General features: G+C 48.9%; 2 protein-coding genes across 3 annotated transcripts in view; one reads left to right on the plus strand and one right to left on the minus strand.

Moving 5' to 3' along the window:
- PADI1 (peptidyl arginine deiminase 1) overlaps nucleotides 1–16,271 on the minus strand; it is a 25,609-nt gene continuing 9,338 nt past the window's right edge. Inside the window, exons 1-16 of one of the 2 annotated variants that reach the window (NM_001318439.2) lie at nucleotides 9,723–9,872; nucleotides 7,572–7,746; nucleotides 7,062–7,131; nucleotides 5,709–5,770; nucleotides 4,912–5,029; nucleotides 4,423–4,548; nucleotides 3,606–3,781; nucleotides 3,418–3,521; nucleotides 3,042–3,165; nucleotides 2,449–2,556; nucleotides 2,216–2,367; nucleotides 1,291–1,435; nucleotides 902–995; nucleotides 750–829; nucleotides 412–537; nucleotides 1–314 (exon numbers count right to left, since the gene is read on the minus strand). In NM_001318439.2, the coding sequence (NP_001305368.1) occupies nucleotides 81–314; nucleotides 412–537; nucleotides 750–829; nucleotides 902–995; nucleotides 1,291–1,435; nucleotides 2,216–2,367; nucleotides 2,449–2,556; nucleotides 3,042–3,165; nucleotides 3,418–3,521; nucleotides 3,606–3,781; nucleotides 4,423–4,548; nucleotides 4,912–5,029; nucleotides 5,709–5,770; nucleotides 7,062–7,131; nucleotides 7,572–7,746; nucleotides 9,723–9,814 (1,986 nt within the window). In that variant the 5' untranslated portion in view covers nucleotides 9,815–9,872 and the 3' untranslated portion in view covers nucleotides 1–80. Of the gene's footprint in view, nucleotides 315–411; nucleotides 538–749; nucleotides 830–901; nucleotides 996–1,290; nucleotides 1,436–2,215; nucleotides 2,368–2,448; nucleotides 2,557–3,041; nucleotides 3,166–3,417; nucleotides 3,522–3,605; nucleotides 3,782–4,422; nucleotides 4,549–4,911; nucleotides 5,030–5,708; nucleotides 5,771–7,061; nucleotides 7,132–7,571; nucleotides 7,747–9,722; nucleotides 9,873–16,271 lie in introns of those variants that run through there. The other variant, XM_046903175.1, reaches the window with a different exon arrangement.
- PADI2 (peptidyl arginine deiminase, type II) overlaps nucleotides 14,316–16,271 on the plus strand; it is a 9,078-nt gene continuing 7,122 nt past the window's right edge. Inside the window, exons 1-4 of the mRNA NM_001319019.2 lie at nucleotides 14,316–14,555; nucleotides 15,724–15,907; nucleotides 15,997–16,066; nucleotides 16,154–16,215. Of these exons, the coding sequence (NP_001305948.1) occupies nucleotides 14,464–14,555; nucleotides 15,724–15,907; nucleotides 15,997–16,066; nucleotides 16,154–16,215 (408 nt within the window). The 5' untranslated portion in view covers nucleotides 14,316–14,463. The remainder of the gene's footprint in view (nucleotides 14,556–15,723; nucleotides 15,908–15,996; nucleotides 16,067–16,153; nucleotides 16,216–16,271) is intronic.

A 16,271-nucleotide genomic window follows, 5' to 3' on the forward strand; every position in this document is an offset into this window, starting at 1 on the left:
GTGCTCATATTGACAAAACACTTTATTTTGAGATGCTCCAAATCCCCCACTGGGAAGGACCAGAGACCCCTCCTAGACACTTAGGGCACCACGTGCCACCATTTGACGGCCAAGGGCTTACGGCGGACATTGGTGCCACAGTGCACATCTCCAGAAAGGACATGGTAGGAAAAGAAATCATTGATGAAGGTGCAGGAGAGCCCCAGGGGCTGCAGCAGTGCCCGCACCCGCTCCTCCAGGCAGCACTGCCCGGCCACCAGTGGCCCGAAGGGCTTGGGGATGCCCAGGTGTCTGCCCAGCACCAGCATGTTCACCTGGAGATGGACCAGAAGTAGTTTTTTCACCCAAATGGTGAACAAGGACAGCGTGGAGGGGAAGAGGTGAGGGAGAGTGAGGTGGTGGTGGTCTCACCATGTCTGGGAAGAGGGCTTCTGCACGGGAACCCCGCAGGATGAAGAGCTGCGGGATGTCGATGATGTCCTGTTCACTCAGGCCCAGCTCATGCTTGAGCAGGTCGCGGTTCCAATCAATGCAGCGCTGTTCAGAGGAGGGCCCCTGTCACACCACCCCAGATCCCATGCAGGAAGCCCTGTGCACCCCATGTCCACCACTGAATCCTTTTTGAGCAACCTCCTGAAGTCATCTAAGCAACCTTTTGTTCCACACCTCCATGGTCACTTTGGGGCATCACCCATTGGGATGACATCCTCTTCCCAGCTAGCACCCAAATTCACCCCTTTGCAGCCCACCTGCACATGTTTGTTGTCATTCCTCAGCCCTTCATCTGCCAAGATGTCATCAATGCTCCTCCGCTCGCAGCCCACCATTCCTATACGGGGACATTAGTGAGGGACATTGCTGGTATCCAGTGATGTGGATGAACCCTTGCCCATTGCCTTACCCACGAGCTGTGTGGCCTCGCCGTGTCCCTGCCTCTGCTTCTCCTGGAAGAGCTTGAAGCAGGCAGTGGGGCTGGCCAAGAGGAGCCGGAATCCCTGCAGGATGGACACATAAACCCATTTTTTGGGATTTCAATAGGATGTTTTCATGCGCTAACTCATGTATACCCAACACCAGTCCAAAGGGTTGCACAGTACATAGGATGACACCCAGAAATTCACTGCTTCCCAGAAAGCCACCCCAAAAGGAAGGTGATTCATGCATGGGGCTAAGCCTCCCTTTTCCTCATAAGCCAAGCTTTTTAGTTTTTATTGCTGACTTGCAAAATGAAAGGGCCTTCTGCATCATCATATGATGCTGAGGATATGGGGATGGACATAGGGCCATTACCTTTCTGTCATATGCAGGGACAAAGGTGAGGAACTCATCCACATGGCCCACGCTCAGCCACTCTGAGTAGACCTCCACTGGCGCCTGCACCTTCTGGGCGTAAAGGAAATCTCTGACCACTTTCGACATCCGACGGCCGGAGGCCCTGAGGGCAGAGGCAAGAGGAAGCAGGGGTGATTGCACCCCAAAAACACCCAACCCACAGGGGAAGAGGGGCATTTTAAAGAGAATCATCAGTATTTGTGCCCACCTCAGAAGGGAAGAGGTGGTAAATTGACAACATCTGATGGGCACATCTAGTCCCAAACTTCTACATTGTGTGGGGTATAGAGATAGATGCATGGAGATATATAACTCATCCCATTCCTCAGTGCCTTAAATCCCTCCCTACGTTTTCCTAGACAGCCAGCAGCAGGCTGAGAAAACATTAATTATAGCTTCTTGTAATAAGGGATAATTACAGCCCTGGTGTGGCTGGGAAAATCCCATTTTCCCGGCAGGGTAAGCAAAAGATGGAGCAGCATGGCCTGTTCCGTTTGCCGTCCTGGCTGAAACCCCAAGATTCAGCCTCACTGTTTTTTGCCCAGATGAAGAGATGCCTTTGTGCAGGGTTTTGCATGACGCTGTTGTTCCCTGTGCCAATAACACAGCAGAAAACAATTCCCAGTTATTCAGGATTTTACTCTTTGCTGAATTCCTCTGCTTTTCCTTTCAGTAGGGAAAACTAAAAATATAGGCATGAGGCTTGGGGTACTGTGTGATCAGTGTGAAAGGGAAGAGGAGAGATAATAATAGGGTTTTACAAGGAGAGAAGGAACAGCAACATGGTCTGCATGTGAAATTTGCAATTAGGATGGCACTTTGGTGGCATTTAGCCCAAATATTTTTTTGTAGCAAAGCACTTTTGGATGCTTTCCTGTCTCACCAGGGCAGGGGGCTGCCAATGAGGATACGTCCCAGAGGATACTCTTTGCCTCGCACTGTCACTGGAGGGCTCACATCCAGGTTGCCAAAGGAGTCAAGACTGCAGGCGTCACATCCAGGGGGCACACGGGTCACATAGCCAAAATCAGGGCCCTGGGGACAGAGGGGAGCAGTGATGGGGAGCCCTCAAGGATGATTTTTGGGGATAAAAGTGATAGCAATGCCCCAGCGCACCAAAATCTTCTTAAAAGCAAAGTCTTTCAAGCCTCTGTTCCTGGGCGAGTCGAAGACCACAGGGAAGGACTTGTGTGGTGCCTCCACGTAGCCAAACTCCAGCTCGTCCTGTTGGGGGAAAGAGGAGGAGGAGGAGGAAGAAGGCTCCTGGGTGTGAGAGCCAACATGGCAAGTGCACAGTAAGAATGGAGGAGGACATGGGGTAGACCTGTCACAGTTCATTTCTTGCAGTGTCCCATACAGTCCCTCTTGGAATCTTCTTTGGTGTCCTTCTTGCAATGGGGAACCTCTTGCAGTGCCCCATGGGGTCCCTCTTGCAGTGCCCCGTATAGTGCCCCTTGCAATGCCCTACAAGCTTTTTCTTTCACTGGGGTCCCTCTGGCAATGCCCCTGGGGTCCAGCCAACATCCTTGTCTGTACAGTTTGCCACTACCAACAGCATCTCCCACTGTTTTAGGTCATGATTGCTTGGTTCATCTCCTAGCATTTGCATGCTTCTCCAAGTAACACAGCTCGTCCCTCCCAAGGATGGTATCCCACAAGCCCATAAGAAGCCCCAGAAGAACCATGCATTACAAGCATCGAGGGCTGACCTGGATCCAGCGGTCACTGCGGCTTTCGACCTCGGAGCAGATGGTCATCTTGCAGTTGGCTTTCCTCAGCAGGGCCTGGAGCTCCTCCAGAAAGACTTCATTGGAGTTGATTCCCCTCTTGATGCTGGAGGGAGAAGAAGGCATGAAGGACCTCAAGAATCCCTCCCATTCCAAACACTCAATTTCTGGGTAATAGCTCTGCACAAGCCCTTGGAGAAGGTCCTCCAGCCTTCTTCTTGGGGTTGCAATGAGTGCAGCAGCAACATTAGGCTCTTGCACAGCATGCACAAAGCCTGTGCACAAAGCAAGGAAGGGTAAAAGCTCCTTTATGGAGAGCCCCAAAGGCAGCGGAGCTATAGAGTGGCATTTGTCCTACCTGCAGACAAACACCTCCAGGGGCTGCTGGGTGTTGGGTGTCATTATCCAGGGCGCCACGCGGAAAACCACTGTATCTGTGAAAACGGGGGTCCCAGGAGAATACTGCAAGGGCAAAACACCAGGAGAAGTGGTTGGTAAACCCAGTGGGGGCTCTGTGGGGTCAGGGGTGGGGTAGATCCCACATACCTTATGGGGCACCTCCAGCAAGCTGACGCTGATAGAAACCAACCCAGAGAAACCTGCATCAGGGAAAGCCAGCCCTTCCACGTAGAAGGTGTTTTCTCCACTTCTGACACAGTCTAGCAGGCAGGAGAGCATGCCTGGTCCCAAAACGGGTTTGTACCGGGGGTGTGAGTCACTCCCTGCAGAAACAGAGAAATAGCCAGCCCACATGGGTGCAAGGAGGCACCATGGAGGAGGTGACGTTGCCAGCATGGTTTGCAGAAGAGTGGGTGTGTCGGCTCTTTTCTGGGGAACACACTTAATCTGCTCATACAAAGAGGACTCTATGCCCTCGGGTCAAACCCTTTCAAGGTGCTTGTCTCAAGTTAAGCATCTAATGATACAGCTGGCTTCCTTGACCTGATTTTCAGCAGGGAACTGCTGGGATCCACCAACTGGGGTATTCAAAAGCGAAGTGCACAATCCAACGAGATGGGCTGCTTTGGCAGCTGTGTTGCTGCCTGTGCTTATCCTCCCATGAAATTCTCAAAACTTCAGTAATCCCACTGAACAAAGCCTTTTTTTCATTACTTTTTCCCCATACAGTCTTTACATTCCCCCTATAGCTTTATCTTCTAAACCAGTTTTGGGGATAAATGGATGTATTCGACAAGTGCTGGCACTCAGCCCTTAATCCTATGGAGAAAGGGCTTACCCACTGGGGTCACGATGTGTTGGCATCAATATTTGAGGAGGGAGGGAAGGAGGGAGGGAGGGAGGGAGGGAGGGAGGAAGGAAGGAAGGAAGGAAGGAAGGAAGGAAGGAAGGAAGGAATACTCACGGATAGCATGGAAAACCCGCACCTTGTCTGCATCTGACTCGGAGACATGAAGGACAAGCTGGTAGTCAGCAAAGATACTGCTGGGACCTTGAGTCCGCAGCAGCATCACAGACATGTCCTGCAGGTCTATAGGGGAAAAGAGACGGAGAGAGGGGATGTTGGGAGGTTTCCAGCCTCCAGCGGTGCCTGTGGGCTTTGCTATCCTTCAGTTGCAAGTGGATTTATAGGGCAAGCCTGCTGGGATGACGCTCATTGTGTTTTTATAGGGATGTCCAGGAAATTAAAACAGGGAAGGAGTAGTGGAAAAGAGCCAATTTCTGTTGCAATGGAGGAACAGGTAATGCTGTTGCTATCTCTAATTGCATTGCAAGTGTCTGATACTATTTTTGCAACTCGTTTCACCATCAGCAGGATCATGAATGACGAGAAGGATGGAGATACTGCAAAACACCCCAGTGAGATAGTATGAGCCTCGTGGATGAGCCCTACCTGCAGGGGTATGTATGTCCACTTGGCTGCTGTCTGTCCCCACCGTGCTGGGGCTGTCCTTGTCACAGTTGACCAACAGCACAGCCCCTTGCCCATCTGGTCCCCATGTCCACTTGGCCTGGAGGAGAAACATCCAATAGGGATGGGAGCAAATCCTGAAAAACTCCTCCCTCTCTGGCCCCTCCCAGTGGTGGTTGGGATGGGAAAATGCCACAGCCACAGCCATGCTTGGAGGAGATCCCACAGCGAGCAATCAGGAGAGCTTTGGCAGTGATGCTATCAAGCCACTGAATTTCCTAACCTCACCATCCAGCCAAGCCAACAAGGACTATTTCAAACAGATCTTATCTTCTAACAAGCCATGTTATATCTGTCAGACCTCATTTGAAAGAGAATATCCCATTTCTAGAAATGCATCTCATCCTGATGTACAATTTGTGCTGCTGATCAGGCTGCAGTTAATTATCTGGGCGTAAGTGCTTGGGTACATGTAGATTTCTTGCCAAAGGGGTAAATCTCTTGCTGTTTGCTAAACTTGCACATGAATCATTTAGTGGCACGTTTCAAATCCAAAAAGGAACAACAACAACAACAAAAAAAGTCCTAGGGCTGGACTGGAGAGGCAAGACATTTTGGCACATAATAAAAAAAAAAGTTTTCCTCCTCAATTAAAAGGCTGAGAATTTGCAGCGTTATTTTCCCTATCTCAGACACCACCCAAATCCCTCTCCTTCCTGGAGATTTTCCCTGTGTTTTCCCTCCTTGTGTTCCCAAAGCCATGCAATGTTTCCCATTACCTTGTCCTTCCCTTTGCTCCTCACTCTGCCATTACGGCTCACGTCCACATCCAGGGATATATCTGAAATATCAGGGCAAGAAGGAAACCATTGACATGAGAATGAGCAGTCATGGACATTTAGGGCCCATCCTCACACCACCAGTGAGTCACTCAACACCAACACCACCTTTGTGCCCTAACACTGTCTCAAAACATGCCAATAAAAAGTAAACCCAAACCCTTCATGGCTTTGCACATTCCAGCTATCTTCTCCCATCTTGGGTCCCTCAGCATGGATATACCCACTTGTTTTCATCAGTTCGTATTGGTGAAATCTCATAATTTCATCCTTGGTGAAATAGAGTTTCACCAATTTCATGTTGACCATGGCATATTTTCATGAAGCCAAAGGCATGAAATGGGTGAATACACACCAAATAATTATTAAAGGTAATGTAACATTTGAGAAAAACTTACCCTTAGAGAGCTCTTGGACCAAATTACAGGTTTGCCAGCAACCTCATCTCTACCCTACATAAAGCTTATTTTAATATATATCCACCAAATGGGACAGCATGCGAAAAATGTGGGTGCTGAAGCAGAAATTGTCCTTCTTGATTCGGAGAAGAAGATATGGAGAAGCTGGGCCCATAATTTTGGACATGAAGTTGTACCAAGCAAGCAATGAGCTTTTGTAAGGTCAAAGCTCTGTGGACAGCGGTGGCCCTTGATGGCTCCAGTGGAGCCCATGGATGTGGGAAACCATCTTGAAGGGCAATTTTGGCAAGCATGTGCATGACTTGAGGACACAGGTCTGGCTATCATGTGAGCACTTCAGAAAATTCCAAATTTAGGATAATTAATCCATCCAAGTGGAAGACTACCTCCAGACTAGTTGTCTAGACTCCCTTTGTAGTCAGCAGAGGAAAATAGGCATTTCAAGGGAATGATTCATCTAATCCTAAACTCCTAAAATAGGTCAGACAACTACACTTCTGTGCCTATTCCTCCCCACCAGCCACACTGGAAGTTGAGGATGGGTTTGCTGGTGGAAGGTAGGTGAGATGGTCATCTTTGTATGACCTCTTCCATCAATCAAAGTGTCTTGGTGGTCAAAGGACGCTGCTCATAGAGTGCAGTGGGTGGGGACAGAGCCCAGCCTGTGTCTTTTTTGCACCACGTAAGGCAGCACAAGAACATTTTAATTATTTCCCTCCTGCTTGTCAGCATAAGCTGTCAACACCCAAACCTTGGCTGCATGTTGTGCATGGGCAGCCTGCATCCCCACACAAGTCCCATCCCATGAACCAAATAAGACTGTGGCATTGGAAAGGGTTGGCCAAGTTCGGATGAGTGTTGTCATAATACGTACCTACACAGGTGAGGTACAACCAAGCCACTGAAATCTCATTCTCTTCCCGTCCGTAGTATGAAATCTTAACCTGCAAAGACATCACCAAATTGTGACCCAAGTCCTGTGTCTCTTCATGCTGAATAGGTCTTTCCACTGAGTGGGTTGGTCCAGCAATGCCATACAACAAGGTGTTGGAAGGTTCATCAGTGTCCTGCTGCTTTAATCATAGTTCAACCAAATAATTTCTGCCTGCTTCAGCATAAAAACAGTCATAGGAAAAGACAAAGTTTGAGTATTTGTTTTGCCTGACATGGACTTTCTGACACTGGCTTTTGCAGCCACCCTCATCTCCTTCTCCTTCTTAGTTTCACTGTGTACATGACGATTGCTCAAAGTTTGAGTTTATTCTATAGAAACATGTCTGATGTCAGCATTACCTAGAAATACTTGAGCCTGCCCATCATTCTTCCTACTTTCCTGGGAAAATTTACTAATATTTCTGAATTCAGTGCATAAAAAGCAACTAACCTTATTGTCATTGACAGTCTTGCTGGTGACACCAATGGTCACTACAACCTCTATATCGGGATCCAGTGGCCATCTGGAGTTAAGCATGGGTTTTGTCATGGGGCTGTGGATGATGTGGACTGTGACAGCGGATGTGGCATGAACATCAAATGACGTGGCACCTTTAGGGGTAGATCTGAAACAGAGAGCAGCATGGAGTCATGGGCTGAGTTTTCTTTCCTCTTCTCCTCTGTGGACCCAAATTACTGAAATGGGCTCCCCAGAATTAAAATTTGCCCCATCTCTGTAGGCATTCAAGGCCAGGTTGGATGGGATCCTTGGCAGCCTGATCAAGTAGTTGGCCAACCTGCAATAGGTTGGAACTGGATGATCTCTAAGGTCTCCTCCAATCTAAGTTGTTGTATGATTCTATGAAAGTCCAGCCTTAACCGGGTCTTAGGACTTGGAAACCATCTTCAGGTGATGAAATGCATTGCCTGAATTTTATAAGCATTATCTCTGTGGCAGAGTTGAGCAAGCAGAGTGCCATCACATCCGTCTGTGGTTAAGCCCCAATTGCACGTCTCTGAAGCTGAGGCACCCAACCTCCCTCCCCAGCAGGAAGAGAACCCCCAAAATTTCAGCATCCCACCACAAAACCCAGACCAAGATTGGGGCTGGTTTTGATGTCACTCACTGGGGTGCTGGTTATTGCCAGTCCACCCACTGACCCGAGAGATGCCCAAAGTGGAGCAGAACTTGAGTTGGAGCACAGGGAGCCTTCACTCACCTGTATGACTTCCCTAGCCTTTGAAGTGTTGCCTATATGCTCATTACAGCCCCAGCACCTCCACGCAGGCTATGCGAGTGCTCCAACCTGTCTGCTGTAGGGAGCCAACCTCCCTAGCCATGCATGGAGAGGGACACAGTTGTAAATTTTAGCAGGGAGAAAATAAGGCAGAAGACATTTATCCCTGATGTTGCTCTTGGCGTGGTATCCCTGATGCCTGCAGTAGCTTGTATAGGAAGATTAAAGCATCATCCCACTTGTCATGCTATGTGTTCACTAGCATGCAATGTAGCAAGTCTACCTGCAGTCGACCCATACATTGCATGCCATGACATCTCAAATTTGGGTCTGTTGGGTGTGATTTCATGGCCTTCACCCCTCCGCACTGCCATGCTGAGATGTAAGCTCTCTGAGCACAGGACTTCCAATGCACTTTGTTTTCTGCCCCAAATCAGTCCAACCCATGGGCAAGTGTCCGTTGCTGAATTTTCTCCAGCATAGAGAGGGCTCTGTAGGCATAGAACATCTGTTTTTCAAACCCTGATGTTGAAAGACCATCTGCTGTACACCTATCTGCCATATGCCTTTTAGGACCAAAGCTCAGATTTGCTACCAAGGAGACAAATCTGCTCCTTTTGAGATGTAGGCCCCATGTTTAAATGTGATTGAGCTTGCTTTGAGTTCAAATTGAGAAAAAATAACTCAAATAAAATGTTTTATGTATTCCCATTTGGCTGAGGGTAAAACAAATAGGTTTTAAGTTCAGCCTCATTGGGGGGATGTCAGCACCTCCCAGCACAGCTCCAATATACAACCCAAATAATTGCCCCGGCTGTGATCCCAACTGGCTTGGCCTGTAGTCGCTATCATTATGGATGTAATTTATTAAACAATGACACTGTAAGAGAAGGGTAAATACAGCCTCATATCTGGGCAATAAAGCAACCCCTATGTTTAACATCAGAAAAATCTCTTCTCATTACGTCAACCGTGCAAACCCGCTCATGGATTTTTTATGCCTGAGACACACTTGTTCTTTAACCCAGATTAGCTCTGAACAAGTTGCTCATCTTGAATTGCTGTTGCCCAATGCTCACTCTGCCAGAAATAGATCCCACTTAGCTGGGGTGTGCATGGGCTTTGCCTACAAGTCGTCATTGCTTGGCTACACTTTGACGCCTTGCTTTTGTTGGATTCAACATCCCTCCTTCGGGCATCCGAAAGCAGACCCACGGGCACATGTCCTTTATGCATCCGTATATGGAACCACCATGACATCTTTCCCCTTAACACCCTTTGCAAAGACCAGAAACACGCAAAGCCATTGGTTGCCTCTAAAACCCATAATCCCTATGGATGCACCTTGACCCCCTGAGCCTTACCGGTGGGTGTCAAGGAAGACCTCGGTGCCCAGTACGCAGACCCCGTAGCTGGCATGACTGGTAGACATCTGAATGACCTGGCGCTGGGACATGATGTGCTGGGGACGGCGGCTGCATGTGAAGGAGGCTGCTGCCTGGTTGCCCAGCTTTGTAGGTGAACCAGCACGACTGGATTAAAAGGCTGGGGAATGTAACTCCTCCTTCCTCCCATCCCTCGATGACGACGGGGTGGACCGGGGACCCTGCCATCTCCACCTCCGCCATCCGTGAAGCTGCCGCCCCGCTCCATGATGCTGGTGATAAGACAGCCCCTGGGGCCGGGTGGTAATTGCGGGGCCGGGAAGGGGGTATGGGGCAGGATAGGGTGGGGGATGCACAGCACTCAGCTTTCAGGGCTCATTTTCCCCTTTTTGTTCTCACCTCCCTTATAGTTCCATATAAGGACTCCAAAGCTTTATGCATTAAACATTTCTACCCCTCTCGTTATGCAAGATGGTTGTTTAGGGTTATTATAATACATGGTATCATTAGAATGATGCATTTTCTTTAAAACAGCCAAAATTTTCCATGTGGTGACTCACGACCCCAGCTACCCCATTAGGGCAATGCCTATGTGAGACTGCAGCAAAAGGAAATGTTTGCTCAGGTCGGTTCTTCCCTTCCTAACAACTCCTGGGTAGCAATGGGTGCAGGGAGAACTGGTTATTTAGCAAGCAGGTAGGCAAAGAAACAAAGAAAGCAAAACAAGGCAAGTGGCTTCCATTGGAATTTAGGGATTCTTGGGTGTTTTGCTTGCATGAGGTATTTAAGGAATTGTTTTTTGTTTGTTTTTTGTTGTTGTTGGTTTGTGTTTTTTTTTTTGTTGTTGTTGTTGGTTTCTGTTTTGTTTTGTTTTGTTTTGTTTTGTTTTGTTTTGTTTTTTTGGAAGCTTCCATGGGAAATGCGCTGGTTGCTGGAAGAAATGGAGAAATGGCTTTTCTTGGAGATAGCCATCTCTCTCCGGGCAATCCTAGGAGACTTCACTAGCCAACAAAGAGGAAAACCGGGTGAGATGGGTCTTGGTGCTCCTCCAGGAGGGAGCTCGGCATGGGAAGCAGGCATGTCCCATGGATGGAGAGGAACAGGGAGATGGGGAAGCTCCATCATCATGGATCCCCTTGGAGAATACACCAAGAACCCCACTGTGGCTTACTCCACTGCAATAGGAATGATAAGATATGGTGACAGCAAAATTCTCATTTCCATAGGGCAATACCCCAACACTCCATGGCAGCTACCTGGAACGTTCCTGAGCAAGCATACATGAAAGGGCTCCTCTAGGCCTAATTGTGGCAGCAAACAGAACCAAGTCTCGCATGCCAGCACAGTGTAAATATAATCAGCAGAGCCTGACCGAGTGGCCGGGATGCTTGAGAAGGAAATGCTAGCAGCTGCCAAGCAGATTCATCCCCAGTGAGGATTTTGGCCAAGGCCACATCTTTTTTAAGATTTTTTTAAAGCACCATATAAAGCTTCAAGTTGTATTTCCCAGTGGTCGCACTGGTTTAGACTGGGCATGGTGTTGAGCTCGCCGCCTGCTGTGATTCTGGCACCGCATCCTGCTCAGCTGGTTTGAGCCCTGTGCTGGACAGGGAACACACCTATAGCCCCACAGGGCCATGCTGTGCGTTCTGTAATCTGCAGGCAGGTGGAGGATGGAGGCTTCTGGCTCCCAGGGCTTGGGCACAGGGCTCTGCTCCCTCAAAACGCATCCATCAGGGACAAAGTTATAGGGCCAAAACCTCATGTTTGCATAGAGTTTGGTGCAATTTTTATTTTTCCATGGACAGACTCAGTTTTAATCACAGTGCACTTTTGGCTGTGGGTCCAGCCCCAGCAGCCCATCTTTGCTGTGTGTCAGCTGCATCCTCCTCTTCCTCCTCCACTTGCTATTGGCACCAACATGCATAAAAATCTCACTTTTAAGCCATCTGACCCATTCGGGCTGAATGTTTCTCCCTAATAATACACTGTCCCAAGGGGCTGCTATTGAGGCTTATGGTACAATGGCTCACAACCCCTTGTGCCTCTTCATCAGACCCAGTTGCCCCTTGGTTTTGGGGTGACCTTGCTTTGTTCCCCTCAAGTTGGATCCTTTCATCCACTACAGGGCAGGACAGGACCCCCCACAACCACCCCAGACCCCACAGGGCATCTTTTCCCCTCTCACCCTTCCTGCACTGCCACTCAGTCAAGGAAAGTTTGATAATCTCCCTAAGCCGATAATTACACCTCATTTATTACTCTGCATGTGTAATTGCAGGCAGCAAATTTTGAGAGCCTTGTCAGTCTAATTACTGGCAACAGGGGAAGGCATCGAACCAGTTATCAAGTCCCGCTCCTGTCTGCATAAGGCTTTGTGCTTAGGAGCATCCCATGCATTGCAACAGGCACTGCATCCCCTGTCCTGGCTGAGATTTGGACCAGCAAAAAATGCTTTGAAAAATGATAAAAACCAGGCATTGCCTCTGCTTGGACAGGCACATGTTTGCACCTCCCCATCACAAAATGTCACTTTGAGCAGATGCCATGGGGTCCCTCATGTCTCCCTCCTACTCCTTGCTATCATGCACATGCCTGCAGGGCTGCAAAGCTGTGTGCATGAGAGCCTGCACAGGGCAGCTGCTGGGGCTGTTTGCATGCTCTGTGCTGCTATCTGCTCCCTGTCCCCAAAAATTAGGACAGGGTGAGATCTGTCAGCAGTGAGGATGCTTATTCAGAGCAGTTCCTAATCTGATTGTTAAAAACCAGAGAACTCCTCTGACCAGACTGACTATAGCAGTGAAACCACGAGCCTCCAGACATCAGCGAGTGAATATTTATATTTGCACACACGTCCCATGATGGTTCACCAGCTCTGATCTCCCACCTGATAGCACAGAGCAGCTTTTGCCTTTTGTAAAATCCCGTTCCTGCTGTATAGACCTCAGAACGATCACCTCTTTGCAGAGTTTCCCCCAGTTCTTCCTCTCCTTATAGAGGTATTGCAAGGAGAAGGTGCTTTGTAGAAACCTCCAACAGCTTGCAAAGAGCCCTAGAGCCTTGCACAGACCTCCAGAGACTTGCTAAGTCCATACACCTTTTGCAAAGAACTCAAGAAGCTTGCAAAGACCCCATAAGACTTGCAAGGATCCCAAGAAAATTGCAAGGATTCCCACAGCCTTACAAAGAACCCAGAAAGCTTGCAAGGACTCTGTGCAGTTCCCAAAGAACCTACACAGCTTGCGAAGATCCCAAAGTTCTGCAAAAGCCCTGGCAAGATTGCAAAGACTCCAGGAGGATTGCAAAGAATCCCAAAGACTTGCAGAGAACCTGCCCAGTTTCCAAAGATCCCAGGAGGATTGCAAACAACCCCAGAAGGCTTGCAAAGAATCTCAAGGTTTGCAGACTCTGTCCAGTTTCCTAAGATCCCAGAAGGCTTGCAAAGATCCTTGGAAGCTTGCAACGACACCAGAAGGCTTTCAAAGATCCCCAAAGCCAAGCAAAGACCCTGCAGTGCCTTTCCTGGGAAGGCTGGAAAGACCCCAGTCTCCTTCCACATAAGTTCCTCAAAGACAAGAACCAGCCCAGCAGCAAACATAACTCACCGGGCAATTGACCCTGGCCTGCAACCCAGCCACCCTCCTCCATTTTTGCCTCAAACCAGGACTTTCCTCAGAACTCCAATAGCCTGGATGCTCCTTGATGTCCATGTGGTCCTCCTGCCATGCCTTCATGTGACATCACTCCAGAGATATAAATACACCTCTCTCTATATAAAGTCACAGAAAACCTGTGAGCAGCTGGAAATTCTCCTGCTGACCTAAGAAGTGCAAGTGAGGGGGTGATCCTGAGGTCTTTGTGCACGATGGGAGGTGTTTGGGGTTGTTTTCTTAATAAGAAAACATGTTTATTTTTGCATGTGCAAAAAAGAGCAGCAAAACTGCCCCTTTTGCAAAATCCTTTTTTGCTCAGGTCATGGGAAAAATAAAGCAAAAGGAATTCACTTCAGATGGAAAACTGGATTTAAGCTCATTTCCTATGGCCCGGTCATGGAGAGAAGAGAGAGCTAAAAAAGAAAAGCCCAAAAGCAATGCAAAAAGGGCAGATCAAACCGACCCTTTCTGCTCCTCACTCTCTAATTGCTTACAGCAGGTTCTTCCAAAATCTGGGGCAGAAGGTTGGTTTCCAACATGAATATTCAGCTCAGGTATGAAAACGCCCGCGTGGGCTGTTGGCGTGCCTGGCCACGGCGCCGAACTGGGCAAAGGGACGCGAGCTGAAAGCAAGCAGGGCAGGACCCTGCTCTAGCCTTGGGGTTGGGAAATTTTGTGTCTTCCTCCCTAATATTTTCCCTAGAGAGCAGGAAGGGGTGTAGAAGGAGGAGAAGGTTGCAAACCCCAACGTGCTGCTGCAAAAATGCCTCCAAGGTCATCCTGCATTCTCCCTGTTGAGAGGATTGTCCCATTTTGGTGCATGGGACTGGGAGTGGGGTGGCACCGAGCCAGCTGCCCTCCCTCTCCATCCCTTCCCTCCCTCCCGAGATCATTTTCCTGTGGATCTTGAGGGTCCTGTATTGGGGTGAGGGATTCGTAGCATCACAAGCACTGAGAGTTCTGAAGGTGGATTGATTCGTTGTGGGGGGTTGGTTGAGGAAGAGGAAGAGGAAGGGAGGAAGACACTGTCTGCAGTGTGCCCATCACCGGGGCAGCCCAGCAGCGAGATGCCGCAGGAGCGCACACTGCGGCTGCAGCCTGGGAGCCGCATCTATGCACTGTGTGTGCTGGGCACCCACATTGCCACCGATGTCTACAGGTGAGTGGGGTGTGGTGCCCCCCCAACCCCAACCCCTTTTCTCTCTCTGCAAATTCCCTTCAAAGCCACAGTTTGGTGATTTGATGCAATCCATCAGCACAAATCCTCAATGGGCTTTGCAAAGCTGCACAAATCCCAAACCCTTCAAGCATCAGCATGTGCATGGGTTTGCAAAGGCAGTGGGTTTGGTCCATATCTCAGAAAATTGCTGGAGAGCAATGGGATAAGCAGGGATGAGGCATTTCGAGCAGTATCCATGGGGACGAATGACAAACGAAAGGGGAGTAAAGCAGGAGCTGGGGACAATCTGCATCTTGCACTGTAACCCCCATGCCTCTAAAACAATTCCAATGCTGCCCTTCAAGATAATTGCAAGAAAAACAAAGGAGACATGCTTTGATCCCTGTGCTCACCCAGCTGCTTTTGCAAATCTCGAGCCAAACAGCACATCTGTCTTCCCTCTGGGTCCAACCTCCTCCTGGTGGGGTTCCCCAGGCTCACAAACTCAGTGAGTTTTGCATGGGTAATTAAACAGAAAGGAGCAATTTAAGAAATGCCCAGGCAGCATCAAGCGGGCTCTCAGGTTTCCACACTCAGAATCCCAATAAATGATGCTGTAACAGTGATCCTGTGCCAGTGCTCGGATGTCAGTGCTCAAAGGGAGCCTGGATTTCAGGAGCCCAAAAATAATAACTACAGATAAATGAGAAATTAGGGATGGGAGAAGTGAAGGGGAGGCAAAGGAAAAGCTCTTTGGACTGGAAGTGGTGCTTTGGATGTAATAAAATCACCCCCCAAAATTAGAGTTTCCCATGGTAAAATTTTCCAGCTTGCTGCTCTGATCTGGGAAACCCTAGTTGGCAAATAAACACAGATTTAAAGTGCACACCAAGCTGGGTTATTGGGCTAGAGCAGCACAAAATGCTTTGGCTGTAATTACAGAAAATGGCAATCTGCACCAAAGGCTACAATACAGTCATTTTGCTAAAACAGCACATTCTGCCCTAAAAAATAAAACACTTAAAACATTCCCAGGCAGCAAAGAAAGGTAGAAAGGAGGTGGTGATGAGCACAGAGTTGTGCAGTTTGGGTGGTGAGATTAATTACAATTGAGTGATTTTGGATGCCAGATCTGCAGACCTTTGAATATAGGATGCCTTGCTTGCAGGGCAGCCCCAGCCGGGGCGGTTGCCTTTGGGGTGAAGCACACAGAGGGAGTGAACGTAGAAGTGGCTTTTCAGGGCCGAGCCGAGCCGGGACTACTGCCTGGTGTGTCACATTGGCCACTGAATGAGGGGACGGTGCTAAGGTTCAGCATGAGCCGGGCCAGTGCTGAAGTCAATGACAATAAGGTAAGAATCGATGTGCTGAACGCTGGACCCTTTTCCTGGCTGGAGGTGGAGAGCATCCTTCTAAAAGCGAGGGGATTTGGGTTTTCTAGGTAATTGTCATCTTTTATGCAGAGGGAGGACAGCCCATTGACCAAGCCAGGGTCTTCCTCACTGGCATCGGTGAGTATGAAGGCTCCAGCTATGAGTGGGTTCGCTAGGTGGAGGGGGTCATTTACAAGTACACTATGTGTCCTATCTTGGACTCAGGGATCTCCCTGGACGTTGATGCAGATCAAGATGGTGTGGTGGAAAAGAACAACCCCAACAAGGTAACCCAGTTGCATGGGAAGTCCTGTGGCTTGCAGGAGCCTTGTCAGTGGACACA

This window comes from Gallus gallus, chromosome 21 (genome assembly GCF_016699485.2).
Source record: "Gallus gallus isolate bGalGal1 chromosome 21, bGalGal1.mat.broiler.GRCg7b, whole genome shotgun sequence".
Taxonomy (NCBI): domain Eukaryota; kingdom Metazoa; phylum Chordata; class Aves; order Galliformes; family Phasianidae; genus Gallus; species Gallus gallus.